This window comes from Procambarus clarkii, chromosome 29 (genome assembly GCF_040958095.1).
Source record: "Procambarus clarkii isolate CNS0578487 chromosome 29, FALCON_Pclarkii_2.0, whole genome shotgun sequence".
NCBI lineage: Eukaryota > Metazoa > Arthropoda > Malacostraca > Decapoda > Cambaridae > Procambarus > Procambarus clarkii.
This window is the reverse complement of record NC_091178.1, coordinates 2,697,489-2,719,988: the sequence shown is the minus strand read 5'-3', so window position 1 is coordinate 2,719,988 and position 22,500 is coordinate 2,697,489. Positions and strand designations below refer to the sequence as shown.

At 43.0% G+C, this 22,500-nt stretch overlaps 1 protein-coding gene across 4 annotated transcripts in view; it reads right to left on the bottom strand.

Annotated features, from left to right (window-relative positions):
• LOC138349558 (single Ig IL-1-related receptor-like) overlaps positions 1-22,050 on the bottom strand; it is a 44,008-nt gene extending 21,958 nt beyond the window's left edge. For 3 of the 4 annotated variants that reach the window (XM_069333262.1, XM_069333265.1, XM_069333267.1), the window contains exon 1: positions 21,684-22,050. Coding sequence is in view for 1 of the 4 variants with exons in the window: in XM_069333267.1 (XP_069189368.1) it covers positions 21,684-21,763 (80 nt within the window). In the remaining 3 variants the exon portion in view is untranslated. Of the gene's footprint in view, positions 1-21,579 lie in introns of all 4 variants that reach the window. The other variant, XM_069333263.1, reaches the window with a different exon arrangement.
• Between the last annotated feature and the right edge of the window lie 450 nt (positions 22,051-22,500).

The following is a 22,500-nucleotide window of genomic DNA, read 5'->3' as shown; positions in this document are numbered from 1 at the left end:
AGTACCCACACACACATGTAAGGGGAGGGGAGTAAAGGGAGTATATTGTATATATTTAATGAAATATATAGTATATTATATGTAAGGGGAGACATGATCACTACCCATAAAATTCTCGAGGAATTGACAGGGTAGATAAAGATAAACTGTTTAACACGGGTGGTACGCGAACAAGGGGACACAGGTGGAAACTGAGTACCCACAAGAGCCACAGGGACGTTAGAAGGAACTTTTTCAGTGTCAGAATAGTTAACAGATGGAATGCATTAGGCAGTGATGTGGTGGAGACTGACTCCATACACAGTTTCAAATGTAGATATGATAGAGCCCAGTAGGCTCAGGAATCTGTACACCAGTTGATTGACAGTTGAGAGGCGGGACCAAAAAGCCAGAGCTCAACCCCCACAAGCACAATTAGGTGAGTACAATTAAGTAAGTACACACAGGAGGCATCGCAGTTGGATGGACAGCGCTTGGGGTCCGTAGTCCTAATGTCTCGGGTTCAATTCCCGGCGGAGTTTCTGAGTGTCATATGACAAGGAGAGCTGGGAAGACGGGACACGACGAGTATCCCGTCTTCCCAGTAGTTTTTAACGTAGTTTGTATCCTGTAACTACACTTAGGTAATTACAGACACTCAGACCACACCTCCCTGGAAACACAAACCGAAACTGTCTCTATTTTACGCTTATTACAACTTGTAATAAAGTTGTTACATCTTGGCTTAACGTGTTTATGACGTATTAGAACGTTGTTACAACTTGCTATATTGGTTGTTATAGCTGGTTAGGAGGTGTTAAAACTTGTTCGAACGTTGTACCAACGTCGTAGTTTCGGTGTGTGTTTGGCGGGCTGTCATCACAGGCGTCGTCACAGAGTCACCTTGGAACTTGCCGCCAATGTCATCCTCGTCCCAAGAAACTAGGTGTGATGTCAGTGAGGACCCAGCAGGATGGCTCGACCCGGGCTACTTCCTTCCCGACTTTTGTCTTCTGATGTCATCCCCATTTACTCACACATACACACACTTATAGTGGGACCGGCCGGCCGAGCGGACAGCACGCTGGACACGTGATCCTGTGGTCCCGGGTTCAATCCTGGGCGCCGGTGAGAAACAATGGGCAGAGTTTCTTTCACCCTATGCCGCTGTTAACTAGCAGTAAATAGGTACCTGGGAGTTAGTCAGCTGTCGCGGGCTCCTTCCTGGGTGTGTGTGTGTGTGTGTGGGAAAAAATGAGTTAGTTACAGTTGATTGAGTGACAGTTGAGAGGCGGGCCAAGAGAGCAGAGCTCAATCCCCGCAAGCACAACTAGGTGAATACACACACACACACACACACACACACACACACACACACACACACACACACACACACACACACACACACACACACACACACACACACACACACACACACACACACACACCGAAGCGGGACCAAAGAGCCAAAGCTCAACCCCCGCAAGCACAAATAGGTGAGTACATGATGGGCGCTGGTGGCTGAGTGGACAGAACGCTGGATACGTAGCCCTGTGGTCCGGGGGTCCGATTTCCGGCGCCTGCGGAAACAGATGGGGAGAGCTTCGTTCAACCTGATATCCCTGTTACCTAGCAGTAAATAGGCACCTGGGAGTTAGACAGCTGTTACGGGTTGCTTCTTGGGTGTGTGTGTGTGTGTGTGTGGGAAAAAAATGAGTTAGTTACAGTAGATTGAGTGACAGTTGAGAGGCGGGCCGAGAGAGCAGAGCTCAACCCCCGCAAGCACAACTAGGTGAATACAAATGGAGCCTAACACGACCCAGCGAGCACACCTAGGCAAGGACACACACACACTCCCGTTTTCTGATGTTGACTGAAATCACAAATTAGAAAACACAAGTTGCTGGCGGCTGAAACAAATTAATTAAACGACATTGTCAAACAAAATTGCGTAGAAAAGCTAGAAGTTGTGAACATTGGAACTTGCAACATGCAATACAGAACGTTCAGAATATGCAGGGGAGGGGGGGGGGGGGGAGTTTTTAAAATAAAATAGTAACTAGTTCAGAAATTTATGCATTTGAGACAATAGCCTTCCTGTACAATGACAGCAGCAGACATGGACAGCCAATGAGGCATGGTGTAGCGTCAAGGGGACAGGCATCATACAAAATCGCGTGAATTCAGTGTTGATCTGCAGTAATTATTGATGTTAGAGAGATACTTAGAGGAGAACTCGATTATGGTATGGCTAAGTGGAACTTATTATTGTATTTAATTAACATGGGTAAATGCGCATTTCTGCTATTTGCTTAAACAACATGAAGGGTTACAGGAGTGGTATCAAGAGCTGGTTATGTGGTACTAAAGTCTCCATCGTCCAGGATAGTCAGTCATGACGGAGCATGTAATCAATGAGCCAACACTGGCAAATTTTGGATGGATTATGAGGCCATGTTCAAGAGGGCGAGAGTGCATGAAGCAATCAGAGAGCTCCAAATACCTCACACCGGCAGCTCTGACGAATGGACATTCAATAACATAATTAACGGGGTGAGAATAGCTTGAGCTACCTCATCCCTTTGTGTGTATTTTACCTCAATAAACTTATTTCAATTTCAATAACATAATTTTCGAGATCATGTCTCAGGTCGTGCTTGTAGAGTTTACACGTGAGTACTCAGGATGAGTACTTACACGTGAAGTACTCAGGATGAGTACTTACACGTTACACTCAGGATGAGTACTTACACGTGAAGTACTCAGGATGAGTACTTCATACGTACCCATCACACAATTCACACAACAGCTGTAGAATGTCTTCATGTTTTCCTGTTAGGGAAAAGCAAGAGATGTATTACGATTCCCGGTGTATTTTGTATTGACATCAATAGTACACGCTCTAGAGCTTGAGTTGTGTGGGTCAGTAGGCAGTTGTGGTGGCCTTAACAACACTCCCGCGTGACAACAGGCCTAACCAATGTTTTGACGCTTCACGCTGGATAAGGTCAAGCGGCTCGGACAGCTTAATCCAGGAGGCACCGGCCTTATCTGGCTGGAGCTGACTACCAGAGACCAATACGCGTGCGCACGCTCACAGATACACTCATATATGGTATACCGTTGTCAAGACAGGAAACTGGTTATCTGGTTGTCCGCGCGATCACCCATTCAGTTACTGGCCAGGCCCTACACAGTCCTTTACTTGAGTGACAGTGACGAGTTAATCATGCATTAACGTGTATCTTAATCTTGGGATGTCCATTTATTTTGATTTGCCGTTGTTCAGAGACTACATACACACTGTATGTAGTTCCGTCAACATATCTGAACACCTGCAGCCTATACTGTCCGTATTTATATACGGACAGTATAGGCTGCAGTATAATTTATAACGTAAATTATACAGTATAATTTATAACGTAATTACTCAACTCTAGAGTGCATCGTAACAAGACGTGAATAATTCATATTTGCTTCTTTGCACGGTTGACCTTTCCTGATGAGAGGTTACATTAATAATTGATGCCAGGTTACATTAATAATTTATGTGTATGGTAGAGCTAAGAGCCAAAAGAGAAGAGATAACCAGGAAAAATAAGATGCTATATCGTAGAAGGAATAATGAAGAAATAAGGGAGTTCCTTGAGATAATTCTACGGGAAGTAGAACTAAGGGACAAATCAGTACAGGATACGATAGAATACATGAAACAGAAATGTTTGTTGAGGAACGTACCGCCTTTTACCCTCCAAAGAGGTAGGAGAGCAAGGGAGTAGATTACCCGTCCATGGTTTAACGGAAAATGAAAGAAAGACAATGTCCTAAGTTGAAGAAAATAGAAAAAAGTACTTGAAAACAATGCAACAGTGAATAGGAAAAGGAGCAGGAAAACAAGAAACTATATTTGTGCGCATAAAATGGCGAAACAAAGAAAATATACATAAACGGCATAATCTAAAGTTGAGGATCAACCGGGACACTTGGCGGAACACTTGACAAGTCAACAGGTTGACAGGTTTACCAAAAGGAGTTGACAGCTAACACCGAATGATAGAGATATATGTGAAGAACTAAACAAGACTATAAGAGGTCTTTAGAGCTTCGTTGGAACAACTACCTGAGAACTACCTCTAAATGTGTGTAAACTATTAATGTACAAAACCGGCATTTGGGAATAAAATATTTAACTTCATTCAATTCATTCAAAGTTCCTTCTGCGCTGGAACTGAGATCAATATAAGAGTGTCCTGTAGCGTAGTAGTCAGCGTAGTTGACTCACAAGCGAAATGTCCCGGGTTCGATTTCGCGATAGGACAGAGACATCTGGGCACGTTTCATTTAACCTGATGCCTCTGTTCACCTAACAGTAAATGAGTCAAGCAAATGGACTTGGATATTCCTAACAGGCATCCTTGTCATGCCATGTAAACAAAAAGATCAGCTAAGGGGACGTGACGAGACAAAAATTAAGGGACTTGTCAAGGTCTCTCCTTCAGTCCTAAAGGAAAAAGCGGAAATATTGTTCAAACCCCTTACAATGATCTGCAATGTATCACTGCTGACGGGATTGGTACTAAATAGCTTTAAGGAACCACAGGTCATACCAAAACACATACACACAAAAGGGAACAGACAGGAATCACTCAATTACAGACTAGTGTCCTTAACAACCATAGCATGCAAACTTATAGATAGAAATAATGAGGAAAAGGAGGGAGCATCTAGAGAAAATGAACCAATAAGTCCGATCATTCTTAGAAAGAATGTCATGGGAAATAGAACTGATAGAAAAAACAACAAAAGACGCGATGGACTGTTTAACTAGCAAACGCAAAGAAGCTGAAGCAAGAATTATAACGTCCTTAAGAGATAAAGGAACCATTACAAAAAAATACCCATGTTTTAGAGCTAACTTGTCAATATGAAAACGCTTATAAGTAAAAAGAAGCAAAATATCATACGAAAAATAGAGGAAGCAGATAATATATATAGAAAAGAAAGATGATTTCACATGAATTCGGAGAGCAGCAGAGAAGCAGTATAAGAACGACATAGCATCCAGGGCCAAGGATCAGACTGAACTACAATATAGCTACGTGAAATGGAAGATGTCGGTAATCAGAAAGTGATCAAGCTACGTGGAAGAAAATTCGGCCTAATAGAAAAAGATAAGGAAGTGTGCAAAGAACTCAGTGAAGGCTATCTGGAAGTTTTGAAGATGGAACTAAAGCTGTCCTCCCTCATCAACGATTTCACGTGGAACAGTTACTACCAGAGAACAAAAGGGAGGAAATAGAAGTGACGTCAGAAGAAGAAATGTGGAGAAAAAGGAGCTGAATGTGACGAGAGTCCGGGCCCACAAAAGATCTCTCCGTGGATCCTAAAAAGAGTCAGCTTCGTCATTCTCTGGACTCGTTATAACATTTGAATTAAGGAAAGGAAAATCCTGCTTTTCCACTTTATTAGAGTTCTACGGCGAGATGTTAACACTCAAACAGACAAGAGAGGCCTGGACGGACTGCCTTATCCTGGACTGCCAGGAAGCTTCTGACGATGTTCTTCATAAGCGACTTCAATGCAAATTAGAATCTAGTCTGGTGTATAGCGAAGAGTATTTAAGTGGGTGAACGAATATCTTTCAGGAAGATGGCAAAATTAACAGTAACAGGATAAATATCTGAATGGGCAGAGATAATGAGTGGATACTTAATAACATTTTGTAAATATCAAAACGTTGTGGATTCCTTCTCTCATTGGCCTACAGGAACATAACAAAGTTGACGCCCTTGCTAAGCTTGCAGTAAATAAAGACAGTGTTGAACGGAATCTTGAGTTATCAAATAGGTTTAAGGTTGGTATAAGGTCCATCCGGTTCCTATAATGTATGCAAACGATCAAACAGATGAAGTAAGCTAATTCATGTAATGTTTGTTGACGACGCTAAATTAATGAGAAGAATCGGAACAGAGGACGACTGTAATACATTGCAAGATGACCTGGACGATCTCCAGAGATGGAGTAAGAAATTACTACTAGACAAATCCTGACAAATGCATAGCAATAGAGATTGAAGTTGGACCAAAGTGGCCTCAAATACAATACAGGATGAAGAGAAGGCGCCTTCACACTTTCAACAAGAGAAAGACATTGGAGAGGACATAAGACCTAACACCAGAGGCACTCACCAGCAGAATAACGAGGGCAGCATATGGTTACCTTGAGGTTACCTTGAGGTGCTTCCGGGGCTTAGTGTCCCCGCGGCCCGGTCGTCGACCAGGCCTCCTGGTTGCTGGACTGATCAACCAGGCTGTTAGACGTGGCTGCTCGCAGCCTGACGTATGAGTCACAGCCTGGTTGATCAGGTATCCTTTGGAGGTGCTTATCCAGTTCTCTCTTGAACACTGTGAGGGGTCGGCCAGTTATGCCCCTTATGTGTAGTGGAAGCGTATTGAACAGTCTCGGGCCTCTGATGTTGATAGAGTTCTCTCTCAGAGTACCTGTTGCACCTCTGCTTTTCAACGGGGGTATTCTGCACATCCTGCCATGCCTCCTGGTCTCATGGGATGTTATTTCTGTGTGCAGGTTTGGGACCAGCCCCTCAATTATTTTCCACGTGTAAATTATTATGTATCTCTCCCGCCTGCGCTCAAGGGAGTACAGATTTAGGCTCTTTAGTCGGTCCCAGTAATTTAGATGTTTTACTGAGTGGATTCTAGCAGTAAAGGATCTCTGCACGCTCTCCAGGTCGGCAATTTCTCCAGCTTTGAAAGGGGCTGTCATTGTGCAGCAGTACTCCACTCTAGAGAGCACAAGCGTTTTGAAAAGTATCATCATCGGTATAGCATCTCTAGTGTGAAAAGTTCTTGTTATCCAACCTGTCATTTTTCTTGCAGTTGTGACGGCTACTTTATTGTGTTCTTTAAAGGTAAGGTCTTCCGACATGAGTACACCCAGATCCTTTACATTGCCTTTTCGTTCTATGTTATGATTTGCCTGAGTTTTGTACGTGGTTTCTGTTTCAGAACACATTGGGTTCTGTTAGTCAGGAAATTGTAGATCCATCTGCCTATTTTCCCGGTAATTCCTTTTGAACGCATTTTATGTGCAATAACACCATAGTCACATTTATCAAAAGCTTTTGCGAAATCTGTGTAAATTACATCAGCGTTTTGTTTGTCTTCCATAGCATCTAATGCCATATCATAGTGGTCCAGCAACTGCGACAGGCAAGAGCGCCCTGTTCTGAAACCATGTTGTCCGGGGTTATGGAGATGCTGTGATTCCATGTATTTTGTGATCTTACTTCTTAGCACTCTCTCAAAATTTTTTATGATGTGCGATGTTAGTGCTATCGGTCTGTAATTTTTTGCTTCTGCCTTATTTCCTCCTTTATGGAGTGGTGCTATCTCTGCTGTTTTTAGTATGTCAGGGATAACGCCAGTATCTAGGCTTTGTCTCCTCAGAATGTGAAGGGTAAGGTAAGGTATACTAGTAGGGTAAGGTATACTGGAATGTGATGGTAAGGTAAGGTATACTGGTAAGCATCCGGTCAGCCTTCAGCAACTTGGACAAAGAGCCCTTCCAAGCGCTGAAAACGTCGTTTGTGAGACCTTTCCTTGAGTATGCTGCACCGGCATGGAATCTATAATCTATCTGGAGAAACACAAACCAAACCAGAAAAAGGACCAACGATGTGCAATAAGGTTCGTTCCTGAGTTAAGAGAACTGAGCTATAAGGAAAATCAGGGAACTGGACATTACTACACTGGAAGAAATAAAGAATAGGGCAGACACGATAACGACATGCAGGATACTAAGGGAAATTGATAAGAGTAGATATGGAAACAATGTTCAAAGTGAGGAACAGTACAACGAGAGGATAATTACAAACTGGAAACACAGACGAGTCAGAGATGTCAGAAGGTCTTTTTCAGTCTAAGGGTCGTACATGAGAGGAATGAACTAGATGAAAAAGTTGTCGGAGCCATTTCGAATAAATATAAAGTTAATCAGAAAAAAGCATGGGGAAAGGGGGGGGGGGGAGAGAGAGAATCACTGCATAGAACTGCTGGTGCTCGAAAGGCGGAGCTTAAGAGCAGATGCTCGACCCCTGTAAGCTCAAGTAGGTGACCATAACTAGGAGAGTACACACCCCCCCACGCTAACTCACATGTCCACACGCAGACCATGATGTAGGCGGGCCAAATGCACGCACCCTTACGTACTATAGTCGACGTGCAGACCATGATGTAGGCGGGCCAAATGCACGCACCCTTACGTACTATAGTCGACGTGCAGACCATGATGTAGGCGGGCCAAATGCACGCACCCTTACGTACTACAGTCGACGTGCAGACCATGATGTAGGCGGGCCAAATGCACGCACCCTTACGTACTACAGTCGACGTACAGACCATGATGTAGGCGGGCCAAATGCACGCACCCTTACGTACTACAGTCGACGTACAGACCATGATGTAGGCGGGCCAAATGCACGCACCCTTACGTACTATAGTCGACGCGCAGACCACGATGTAGGCGGGCCAAATGCACGCACCCTTACGTACTACAGTCGACGTACAGACCCTGATGTAGGCGGGCCAAATGCACGCACCCTTACGTACTACAGTCGACGTACAGACCCTGATGTAGGCGGGCCAAATGCACGCACCCTTACGTACTATAGTCGACGTACATCATCATCACAAAAACAAGGTGACACAATTCCGGTGTACACAGAATCTGACTAATGTCCGGTGACGCTCCTCCCTCGTCCGACGTATTCCGTTGCGGCCTCTGAGGCGGCTCCCGCTTGCGGCCTCTCAGGCAGCTCCCGCTTGCGGTGTCTCTCAGGCGGCTCCCGCTTGCGGCCCCTCTCAGGCAGCTCCCACTTGCGGCCTCTCAGGCGGCTCCCGCTTGCGGCCCCTTTCAGGCGGCTCTCGCTTGTGGCCTATCAGGTGGCTCCCGCTTGCGGCCCCTCTCAGGCGGCTCTCGCTTGTGGCCTATCAGGTGGCTCCCGCTTGCGGCCCCTCTCAGGCAGCTCCCACTTGCGGCCTCTTTCAGGCAGCTCCCGCTTGCTCATATCTGCCTACAGCTCCCAGAAGGGACCTCTTGAACGTACACTATAATATCAACAATTTTTACCTCTAAAAAAATGGAGTGGATGTTCCTCTCATGACAATAACAACGTGCTATAACTGCCCCTAGTGTAGTAGAGTATGATTTAGAGTGTCCTCGCTCTAGTACACTATGATGCACATAGATCCGCTGTAGTACAGTATGCTGCACATGGATCCGCTGTAGTACAGTATGATGCACATGGATCCGTTGTATTACAGTATGATGCACCTGGATCCGCTGTAGTACAGCATGATTCAGAGTGATGGGATGCCTCGGCTAAAGTGTTGCATGTGGCTCCATCCCCTTTCGACAGAATAAATTGTAAATTTTTTAAATTGCTTCAGTGAGATGGATTCTCCATTTAGCAGTATATTCTGCTGCAATATAACCTGTGGCAGCTTCCCTATGTAGCAGTATATTTAGAGTGTAATGTAGTTATCTCAGGGTAGCTTCGGCATGTGGAAGTATATTTTCCTTGAGTATAACCTACGGTCAGAAAATGTTTTGGAGTAAGGCGGTGGTTTGGAACCAACGTCCCAGACTCCGGACCCGGGATCGACTCCACCGCACTCCTCCCAAGACTTTCTGATAGATATACCCCAGTTCACTGTGTATAGCCTACGGTATGTTCCATAGATATTGCGGCAGTATAACGCTAGGACAATATAGCTATCTTATCTTGAGGTTATCTTGAGATGATTTCGGGGCTTAGCGTCCCCGCGGCACGGTCCTCGACCAGATCTCCTTTTTTTTACAACCCGTAGCAGCTGTCTAACTCCCAGGTACCTATTTACTGCTAGGTGATAACGAGTATCAGGATGAAAGAAGCTCTGCCCATTTGTTTCTGCCTCTGCCGGGGATCGAACCCGGAACCTCAGGACTACGAATCCCGAGCGCTGTCCACTCAGCTGTCAGAGCCTCTTCAGTGAGTAACTTGCAAGTACACCGTTCCACCGGGAGTCTTGATATCAATATTGATAAACATTAACAAACATCAACACTAAAACTATTCTCTCAAAAACAGAAGCACACTAACAACTATTTTCTAGCTGAAAACATTCTGATACTTCGTAACACTTATATAGATTAGGAAGCAAATTTTGTTTAGAAACCTCTATTGGGGTATTTAAAGTCAGTAAACTTTTCGGGAAACTCATTATTTAACACACAAGGACATCACAATAGCGTGATACATCTTTGCAAAAATAATTGCAGCCCTTTTTTGTGTGGACTAGCATAAAATTCAGGTATGTGTTGCTGGGATTTATAGGATGGTGAGAAGGAATTATTACTCTCTGTAAGTTGCCTTTCAAAATGCTGTATTTTTATCTCAAAGTCACGAATACAGCCAGTTTATTGCATCGTTGCCTCTTTGTACTCACTTCATACAAGAGTTCTGTGATTCATCGTGAGAGCTTCATCTCGAACCCATTCATTATTTTCCAGTTTATGCACATTTTCTTCATGTTTATAAATATTGTATCGTGCAGCTTGTTGAAAGGATGTAGTTCAACTCTGGAAGTTGACCCTGGAACATGTGTGTGATAATGTAGCACCTTGAGTCATGCTCTGGTCACCAAATCACACATGTTGGCATTTCCTCTACTTCAACAAAAAGTTCAAGTTTTCTACTTTTGTGCCATCCGACGCTCTTCATTAAATGACCGTTTCTTATGCAGGCGATGAGTCATAATAACGTGGCTGAAGTATGTTGACCAGACCACACACTAGAAGGTGAAGGGACGACGACGTTTCGGTCCGTCCTGGACCATTCTCAAGTCGAATATGGCCGTTTCTTTGCTAACAATATTAGGTTTCAAGTACACTGAACATTGCTTCTCATAACTGTTAAGCTCCAACAGCCTCGAATAGCTAGGCATGGCAGTGCCCGCTAACAACCCAGTGCCCACGCAAACTGCCCGCTGGAGTTCAGAGCCCTGACGTTCACAGACGTCTAATTCGCGTCTAAAACTTTTCCGGTGGTCTGCTTAGAACCATAATGTACTTACTGGACAGATATTTAGAAACGTTCTTTATTGTACCGGACTTTTAAAGCACCGTCTTTGGAATGGACACAACAGACACAAAATAAGTTGACCAGACCACACACTAGAAAGTGAAGGGACGACGACGTTTCAGTCCGTCCTGGACCATTCTCAAGCCGACTTGAGAATGGTCCAAGACGGACCGAAACGTCGTCGTCCCTTCACTTTCTAGTGTGTGGTCTGGTCAACATACTTCAGCCACGTTATTGTGACACAAAATAAACTAATTTGCAAATTCGTAAATTGTACTTTCAGCTGAAATGGTTAGTTGGGTGCCCAAAAATGCGGTTGAGGAAGAAAGTGACCCGAAGCGGTATATAAAAGGATGGTGGGCCGCATATTTGTCCCTCCCTTGACTTACTTCATTCCCCTCCCTTACGGGTTATTCATGCCCGTGCCACCTCTTGGGTGGCTTAATCTTCATCTCTCAATCAATCTACTCATTCCCTCCGCTTCACTATGAGATCAGTGTTAGATAAGCTACCTCTCACAGCCATGTGAACCAGCATAATGGAAATTACAGAAAGCCTATTGTCCCATATGGAGCAATAGGGACAATAGGCCTTGTCCCTATTGGTAAAGACAATACATAGAATGGATATGAATATTCATTCATATCCATCACAACTCATTCATATACGTATGTCTAACCTGCACTTGAAACTATCCAGCGATAACACATCTACTGTGTTACCACTTTATTCAACCCGAACCCTTACCTTATTTCTTGGTTGTCCTTGGTAAGGAAATCCACTTATTTCTATGAGAAATACTCAGGTCGTGACTATAACGTGATACATGGATCATTTTCTCCACTTTGATTACAAGAAATAAAAATTCCTCCGTTTTTCACATCACCGTTGAGAGATGTGGCGAGGCTCCCTCGCACATCACAACCGAGAGAAGCCAAAACGCTGCGAATCGCATATCATGAATCTGGTCATTATAAATTGAGTTTACGTTGTCGGGGACAGGAAGCCCTTTATTGGCTTATCACTGACACTAACCAAGGGTGAGGCAGTGACCATGTTGTCACCCATCTAGCTACTGGACACACCCGTTACTTAATCTGGTTACACTGTTCAGTCAGATAAGATACACGTTATAAGCGGCGTTGTTTAACTAAAACTTTCGAAGCTATGTGATACTGTCTGAGAAGTTATTCGAGATAAAGTATTTAGGAAGTTATTCGTGAGAATATGCAGTTCAGTAATTTCTTACAATGATATACTACCAAGGAATCTCTTTCATAGATATAATGTATGGGAATGTGTTCCTAAAATTATAGTATCTATAGCTAATACTGATTTAATGTATTATCGTATCTATAGCTAATATGGATGGAATGTATGATAGTATCTATTGCTACTATGCACGAAATCTACAAAATACAGACTGTTGCACACCCTCTAAAATAAATTATATATATATATATATATATATATATATATATATATATATATATATATATATATATATATATATATATATATATATATATATATATATATATATATATATAATTGATTTTGTAAATAGCAAGAGAAAGGGGACCAGACCCCAAACTAACCCCTTTCAAAGCCTATAAGCAGTGATATATATATATTTTCTTGTTGTCATACTGAAAATAAAGAGAACCGGTGAACTCGTAATTCAAAGCCGGAAAACAAGAAAAAAAAAATGTTGGTTGTGTGAGGCGTTGTCAATGGGCAGGTAATGTACCAGAGCTGCCGCTCGCTAATGAGCGCCTGTGGATATTACAGTAATTTTGCCCCGTGTGCCTGTAGCCGGGGCACAAACATTAATCTCTGGATAAGGATTTTTATGTATCTGTGAATGTGCACAGGGGTTGAGCTTCTGGTTCTCTGTGTGTGTATTCACCTAGTTGTATTCACCAAGTTGTATTCACCTAGTTGTATTCACCTAGTTGTGCTTGCGGGGTTGAGCTCTGCTCTTTCGACCCGCCTCTCAACTGTCCGTCAATCAACGGATTTCCCCGCCCACACATGCACACACACACACGCACACACACACACAGACCACAATTCAGGAGATGAAGAAACGACGACGTTTCGGTCCCTCACTGGACCATTATCAAGTCGTGTGTGTGTGATGTGTGACAAGACGTGATAATGGTCCAAGACGGACCGAAACGTCGTCGCTTCTCCATCTTCTGGTGTGTAATTTGGTCATCATAACCCAGCGGGACCTGACGTAACCCAGTGTATGCCGGCTTAGCCCTACACCCTGGCTTATTCCAACGAAACCAAAAGTGTTTATCAATACAAATCGTAAGCCAGTAGGATTGTATATAGGTATTCTGGTCACAGCAGAGGCAAGAGTTCCACAATATCATTCACTCGTGATGTATGGGACTAGACAAAAGGGGGCCGCTGTCGAAGGAGTCAGATTTACGTATTGAGAGATGTATGGCGTATGGGAACCAATTCAATTCAATTTCTTTCTTTGGTACGCACCCCATACCCATCCCTTGGACGGTGGTGGAAAGGGTTACAGAGGCACATAGTGGGTTCAGAAACTGAACCCCATAGTTCGTTTAGATTAGCAAGTGACAATGAACCAATGAACCAACGGGAAGCAAAATTTTCGATAATCCTGAAAATTTGGGCATTCAATCGGGAGACAAATGGGCAACATAACTTCAGATAACTCAACGTTATCCCCTTACAACCTGTCATCTCAAATAATACAATGCACTTTCACACCACAATCTCCAACAGACAAAACAAGGAATACTATGAAAAGTAGCGATTCACACTCTCGTTTTCTATCATTTTATCGGTTAGGTTAGGTTAGGTCGGTAGAAATTGAGTTCAAGGCGTTTTAGAAGCACTTATTGTGTCAGTTATGGCAGTTCAAGAGGACCGTCAGTAGAAACCAGCCCCGCGTCCTCTTCCATTGTTCCCAACGTCACTAAACTGACGTACTAACCTGACCGAATCTAACCGAGGACCCACGGGCAGAAAAAGGGACATTACGTCAATTTAGCGAGATTTATATGTCAAATTGGGATGTATAGTGTTGGAGAGGACGCGAGTGTTGCAGCCAGGTCGCCAGCAACACAATTCAACGCGAAGACAAAGTGTAAATAGAGAATTAAACACGGGAGACATCTCCCGTCACTAGGGTGCAGTTGCACCTCCACAGGTCTCCTGTATCAGCTCTTGATACTGGCAATGGCTCCAAAGGGCCACCACTTACGGGCTATTCATGCCCGTGCCACCTTTTGGGTGGCTTAATCTTCATCAATCAATCATCAGAGAATTAAACGAATCAGTTGACCACTTCATGCTTAGTCTTAGCTATACTTTCTTCGGGTTTTGGACAAGAGGCAGAAATATCGTGTTCTCTCTATTCTCACTTGAGGTCCGTTAGTGCTTATACTAACTTGATTATGTTTACTAACTTGATAACTACTAATGTGTTTACTGAATTAACACATGCACTCACTCTCATTCACACACACACACACACACACACACACACACACACACACACACACACACACACACACACACACACACACACACACACACACACACACACACACACACACACAGGGGCACACTTAGGGGCCTCGTAGCCTGGTGGATAGCGCGCAGGACTCGTAATTCTGTGGCGCGGGTTCGATTCCCGCACGAGGCAGAAACAAATGGGCAAAGTTTCTTTCACCCTAAGTGCCCCTGTTACCTAGCAGTAAATAGGTACCTGGGAGTTAGTCAGCTGTCACGGGCTGCTTCCTGGGGTGTGTGTGTGTGTAGTGTGAAAACAAAAAGTAGTTAGTAAACAGTTGATTGACAGTTGAGAGGCGGGCCGAAAGAGCAAAGCTCAACCCCCGCAAAAACACAACTAGTAAACACAACTAGTAAAAAACACACACACACACACACACACACACACAGGTGCCGGTGGCTGAGAGGACAGCACGCTGGTCGAGTGATCCTGTGGTCCTGGGTTCGATTCCAGGCGCCGGCGAGAAACAATGGGCAGTTTCTTTCACCTTGATGCCCCTGTTACCTAGCAGTAAATAGGTACCTGGGAGTTAGTCAGCTGTCACGGGCTGCTTGCTGGGGTGTGAGTGGTGTGGGGGAAAAATAATAGTAGCAGTTGATTGACAGTTGAGAGGCGGGCCGAAAGAGCAGAACTCAACCCCCGCAAACACAACTAGGTGAATAGAACTGGGTGAATACACACACACACACACACACACACACACACACACACACACACACACACACACACAAAGGGGTACACACACAAAGGGGTGCTGGTAGCTGAGTGGACAGCGCGCGGGACTTGTAATCCTGTAGCCCGGGTTTGATTCCCGGCGCCGGCAGAGACAAATGGCCAGTTTCTTTCACCCTGATCCCCCTGCTACCTAGCAGTAAATAGGTACCTTGAAGTTAGACAGCTGTTACGGGCTGCTTCCTGACGTTACTGTGACTTATCCTCTCCGCGGGGTTACGTTAGCTTACGCTGAATTACGAAACAGCTATACGCCGGTTTACGTACAGCTATACCCAGCTTCGAGTGAAGACAAGCTTGTAACTAAGCTGACTGACCCTCTAAAGACTCCCAATCATGATTCTGATGTTTCTCGTATATATATATTCATTGCATTGCATATTATAAACATCAGTTTATTTATACGTCATTCAATATTTTATATATATATATTTGTGTGTACAGTAAGTGTCTCCGCGGTGTATATAATATGAAAGAATTATTGCGTTATTTCAAGTTACAAATTGGAGAAATTAACATCAGCCTTTAATGAGGCCATAATTTTACCAGAATTATGCAGATAATCAATGACTAAATTATATACAAAATTGTGTGGAAAATGTTTTTACGTTGTTATTGCAACAGCACCCGAGCCTTAAAGGCTTAAGGCCAATATAACAATACAATAGGAAATATAGAACAAATACAGCCGCAACCCGTGAGAAGAGCCATAGAGCCGTTGCAACAACTAGACGAGAACCATAGAACGAATACAAAAAGTACTCGCGACGAGTCATAGAGATCGCAAAACATGAAAACATATAGAGCTAAATCAGCAGCACGCGAGAGGAGTCATAGAGCTTATACAGCAGCACATGAGAGGAGTCATAGAGCCAATACAGCAGCACACGAGAGTACTCATAGAGCCAATACAGCAGCACGCGAGAGGAGTCATAGAGCCAATACAGCAGCACGCGAGAGGAATCATAGAGCCAATACAGCAGCACACGAGAGGAATCATAGAGCCAATACAGCAGCACACGAGAGGAATCATAGAGCCAATACAGCAGCACACGAGAGGAATCATAGAGCCAATACAGCAGCACACGAGAGGAATCATAGAGCCAATACAGCAGCACACGAGAGGAATCATAGAGCCAATACAGCAGCACACGAGAGTAATCATAGAGCCAATACAGCAGCACACGAGAGGAATCATAGAGCCAATACAGCAGCACACGAGAGGAATCATAGAGCCAATACAGCAGCACACGAGAGGAATCATAGAGCCAATACAGCAGCACACGAGAGGAATCATAGAGCCAATACAGCAGCACACGAGAGTAATCATAGAGCCAATACAGCAGCACACGAGAGGAATCATAGAGCCAATACAGCAGCACACGACAGTAATCATAGAGCCAATACAGCAGCACGCGAGAGTAATCATAGAGCCAATACAGCAGCACACGAGAGGAATCATAGAGCCAATACAGGAGATGGTCACCAAGGGCTGGTCTTGTGCTTTTATCTATGCTATTCAGGAATTCCCTGGAGGGGGGGAATGTTAACCTCCTCCTCCCCCACAATAACACACCCCTCCTCCGAGCCTTCCCCCCCATATCATCCCCCACCATAATCCCCCCCCCACTCCCTCTATCCTCCTCAGTCATTACAATCCCCTTCCCTCCCCCCCCCCCCTTCCTTCTGCTGGCTTCTACCTCCTCCTCTCCCCTTCCAAACATTCATCTCTACGGCCTCCACAAGTCCATCAGATCCCGTTCCTCTTATCTCTTTTCCGTTTATTTTCCTCCACTCAACTTTTCCCCATTTTCCTAACCTGTCCCTCTCTTTTCCCTACTCTTCCGTCTCCTCCTACTCCCTTACCATCTTCTCTCCTTTCACTCTTTATCTTCGGTTTTTCTTTTTTTTCTTTATGTCTTTCCTTCGCCCGTTTCTTTTCCATTCCTTTCTCTGCTCGTTCTCTTCATCTATTTTACTCTCCTCCTCTTTCTTATGATTTCTCTTTCCCTTGATATTCTGCCTCTCCCCAACCATTCCTCATGTTCTATCCCTCCCAGTTATATACCCCTTCCCCCGTTCCCATTCCATTTGATTCTTCCTTCACTTCCCTCTCTCCCCAACATCCTCTACCTCCCTCCCTCCTCTCCTCTCCTCTCCCACTCCTCTCCTTCCTCTCTCTCCTCTTATCAGCGTTCTTTGCCAGAGTCTGCTTCGCTGGTCTCTCAACAAACTCTGATGTATACACACGCAAGTGTCGGTGTATGAATCTGTATGTTCTTTTATGTAAAGTGGGTACACCGCTTTTATGTAAGCCTATGTATAATTCGTTTTGCTGGAGACAGGAAGCCTGTATATATACTTTAAGCTTGTATCGATAACAAGCACGGTTGAACTACTGACCGTTCCCATTATGCAAAGCCAGTTGAACAGCGTTAATATAATGTGTGTTAAATGTAAAGCTCACGTATATTGAGTTTTTTTTCTCAGACACTGAATTATTATTAGTACTGTTTTTTTAAGAGAATACTAGAGTCATATCAAGATGCTTATGTTGAATCTCAGTGAAGGTTTTCCGCCCCTGCAGAGACGCAGTAAATCTTACGGCCCATGTGTTCAGCACATGACTTGAATTCCATCAGGCAGAGCTACGAACAGTGTGGTATAAACTCTCTATATCAGATATTTTCCTGCGAGCCTTTTATTTGATGTGATTATTTTAGTTTTGAGAAATATTTACATTTCGACAGGCCCATGTATGATTCTTTGAGTTTATAATGTACACATGTTATATGTTTACATTGGTGTATATCATATGCATTGGCATATGACATATTTGTGAATATGTTATGTCATTTACTGTGGTACGCCATACATATGCCGTCATACATTTGCATTGTTGTATCATATATACATTGTCTAGTGTCATATGTCATATTTATAATGGCAAATGTCACATATACACTGTTATATGCAATATTCACACTATCATCTTTACAGATACAATTTCTTGATTTAGAAGTCATATTTCCTACTTACGCCTGAGGGCAGTAATATTCCGGGAACATCAACTAAATTTCGGAGACTTGAGGCAGAGTGAAATTCACACCAGTTGCTCCATCTATCATCATTCTATTATGCAGGAAGTACCGCACGTCTATGGGTCATCCAATAATGTTAGCAGACTTCTAAGATGTTACCACTGCTAGGCTTAGGCTCGGCTACAAGTACCACTGGGAGTTTGTAACATCTGCTAATGTTGATCTGATTAAATGTAAACTTTGTCAGCAGAACTATTCGCATACTTTGCGCCATTATATAATGGAACGTGAAAAAATAAAGGAATTTAGAGATTACACCATCATTAGTGTCCAAGAAATGTGTACTTCAACTTCATTCATAATGATGTGCTGCCCGAAATCTTGTCGAAGTATCGAAAATTTGCTTACTGTAGGTAATGCATGCACATGACTGTAAAGCTGCCGCCCAGTTGGGTGGGTGTGCAGCAAGACTAGTAACTGTGTGACTCACTATAGATGTAAAGTGCCTTGTATAGTGACTGTTGTGAGCCTCTTGTTGAATCACTTGTGATACAAAAGATTATTGATGAGTGTATTTGTGTAGGTGATTGAATATGTACGTGTATGTATATATGTATATGTATATATATGTATATGTATGTATGAATATGTGTACATGCATATATAACATTAATAATTGTGTAACTAGCGTCAAAAGATTGTTATTTGCTTACCTAAACGATCTATGGGGTTCAGTTCTTGAACCGATTATATGCCTCTGTAACCCTTTACACCACAGCCCACGGGATGGGTATGGGATGCATAATAGAGAAAGAAATTGAATTCGCTGTTATATGCTTCAGATACATTGTCATATATCATATGTATAGTGTCATATATCCAACAATCAGGTGTTCGAAACACGACTGAAAGAATACATAAGCAATTGTCACAATCAATCCCCCTCTCATCTAAAGCAAGGCTTCTTGTTTGGGTAATAATGGTAATGTTAAACACAATGTCTCCCTCAAAATGCCTCATAGACGGAGGTATTTTTTGTTTACATAAACGGTTGTCAGCATGCTTGCAAAAGTTCTTAGAGAACTTACAGTTGGCCTATGTGATATACTGAGCCCATTATTTGCCTCTGTACATTTTTCCACTACCACCCACATGATGGGTATGGGGTCCACTACTACCCACACGATGGGTATGGGGGTCTAATACTAAGAACATGATGGATATAGGGTCCACTACTACCCACATGATGGGTATGGGGGTCTAATACCACACACATGATGGGTATGGGGTCCACTACCACCCAAACAATGGGTATGGGGGTCTAATACCATACACATGATGGGTATGGGGTCCACTACCACCCACACAATGGGTATGGGGGTCTAATACCATACACATGATGGGAATGGGGTCCACTACCACTCACACAATAGGTATGGGGGTCTAATACTAGGAACATGATGGGTATGGGGTCCACTACCACCCACACAATGAGTATGGGGGTCTAATACTATGAACATGATGGGTATGGGGTCCACTACCACCCACACAATGAGTATGGGGTCTAATACCATGCACATGATGGGTATGGGTTCCCCTACCACCACGGGATGGGTATGGCGTGCATAATAGATTAACAAAATCAGCCAATTCCAAATACAATCCTCGTGTTACTACACCAACCCTCCGAATGCCCTCAGACGCGACTCGATTAATGGTTGGGGTGATCTGTAGGGATTCAGCTTCTCGCCGGCTGGAATATAGCTTCTATAAAAACGATATACGTTAACGGCACATTCAATTGTACTGTCAGCTTGGTGATTGTGTAGCCAGCTGGGCCGCCAGGGAGGAGGAGGAGGGAGTGGTAAGGTGTTGTCCTGGACACAAGAGTCTGGGGTGTTTGAAGGTACACCAGCTTTCCTCGCCTGAGGTGAAAACAACAGACAGGGTGTAGGGAGAAACAGTCAAGGTGTTGCAGTTTTTTTTTTTTTTCCCTTAACACAAACACGGTTTGTTTGAATTTAATCAATGGATAACAAACTTCGAGTTTAGAAGATCACCCAAAACAATATATATATATATTTATATATATATTATATATATATATATATATATATATATATATATATATATATATATATATATATATTATATATATATATAAATATATATATATAAATATTATATATATATATATATATAATATATATATATATATAAATATATATATATATATATTATATATATATATAAATATATATATATATATAATATATATATATATATAATATATATATTAAATATATATATATAAATAATATATATATATATATATATATATATATATATATATATATATATATATATATATATATATATATATATATATACATCTAGTAGCATGCTATCAATATTTCTCCCTTGAAAAAAAATATGTTTATAAAGTTCTCATCATATAAAAGAAAGTAAAATTATAGCATCCTAAATTATTTTTTAAATTAAATTCCCTGCTTTTATCTGTACGAGAGACCGTGCCTCCCCCCCCCAACACACGGAGAACCCCCATATTTTAGAGTCCACTGGGACAACGATTCATATATACAAAGAAAAAAAATAATTTTTTATAAACAGTTTTAAATTGGTAATTCCATTTTACTTGATTTCTGACATTATTTTTTTTTTTACAAATTGGATCTGCACTATAAATGTACACGGATTGGGTCCATATAGCAGCGATATAATTTTTATAGCAAGCATCTAGTAGATGAAAGATGAAGAGTAGTTGGGTTCGGCTGTGACGAGTCTACTTGCAACAGCCAACGGGTTTGCAGACTTCCTTTACGGAAGTTATACAAAGTTATACAATGTAATACAGAGCGTTGTGTTGGGGGAGGAGGCCCGGTGTAGAGGGGAAGGGGGAGAGGTTAAGGTCTGGTGTTACACAGAGAGTAGACAGGAGGCACACAGCAAAAATTAAGGACCTGAAAGCGGAAATAATATATTAGCTAAGCTGCATGCGATAATAACTAAGTCAAATGACCAAAAAAGTTGTTATTTTTTGGGGGGGGGGAGAAGAGGAAGTAGAATGGGAGGTAGAGAAGTGCGGAGAAGAGAACACGACATACCCCGCCATCCAGCGTGGCGCCTCGCTACCAAGCGTAACGACGACACCCGCACACAGGAGAATAACGCATCAGCGGTTAAAAGAATTTGTGACACTTGATCATACTCAGCGTGTGTAGCGCTGCTGGGTGTCGGGGGGCGGCGAGGCGGCAGAGTGGAAGGCTTCACACAGGTGAGAACACCCATCCAACACGGCCACCCTTCTTCTCCGACGTGTGCAACCGCTCCTGCATGGTCTTCCTCGTCTCCAATGGCACTCCGCCTCTGTTTCGGCCGGACGCGATATCCACTCCCCGGCCCGCTCCTCCCACAGAAGGCGCCCCACAGGAGGCGCTGTGGGATCAGTGAATGCTGCCAGCGACTCTTAAACTGGCGGCAGCAGGGACAAGCCTGGTGGGGTGTAATCCGACCGGAGCACAGTACCACGCGCGACCACGGTATCTGCCACAGTGGCCCCGACAACTGAGTTACCATATCCGTCTCCTGGTATCTTTACTGGCCTCCGACCAGTTAAATAGTTGCCAAGGGCCACACGTTTAGTGGGTGTAGGTGGTGGATAGGAAATATCTGTGAGGTTATAAGGGAAAATGGTTTTATTTAGAGCTAATGCACTTACTATTGATATATTGTGGTGATATATTGCAATACCCTTGCATGAAATACATTTAGGAAAAAACGTATGATTCGTTGCTATTGCAAACCTCGCTTAGGTATTTAAATCAAAATAATGAACTATGGTTGTTGAGGATTACAAACAATGCAATATTAAAACGCTGGAAATTATTTAGAACTCTAACTAGATAATGATGATCTGTTGGTAATGAATGACGGGTTTTCATTTGATTATCATAGAAAATGGAATGTTTCAATGAGATACGAACTCTCCTATTACAGAGGTTGTTAAGTGTTAAATACTAAATAAC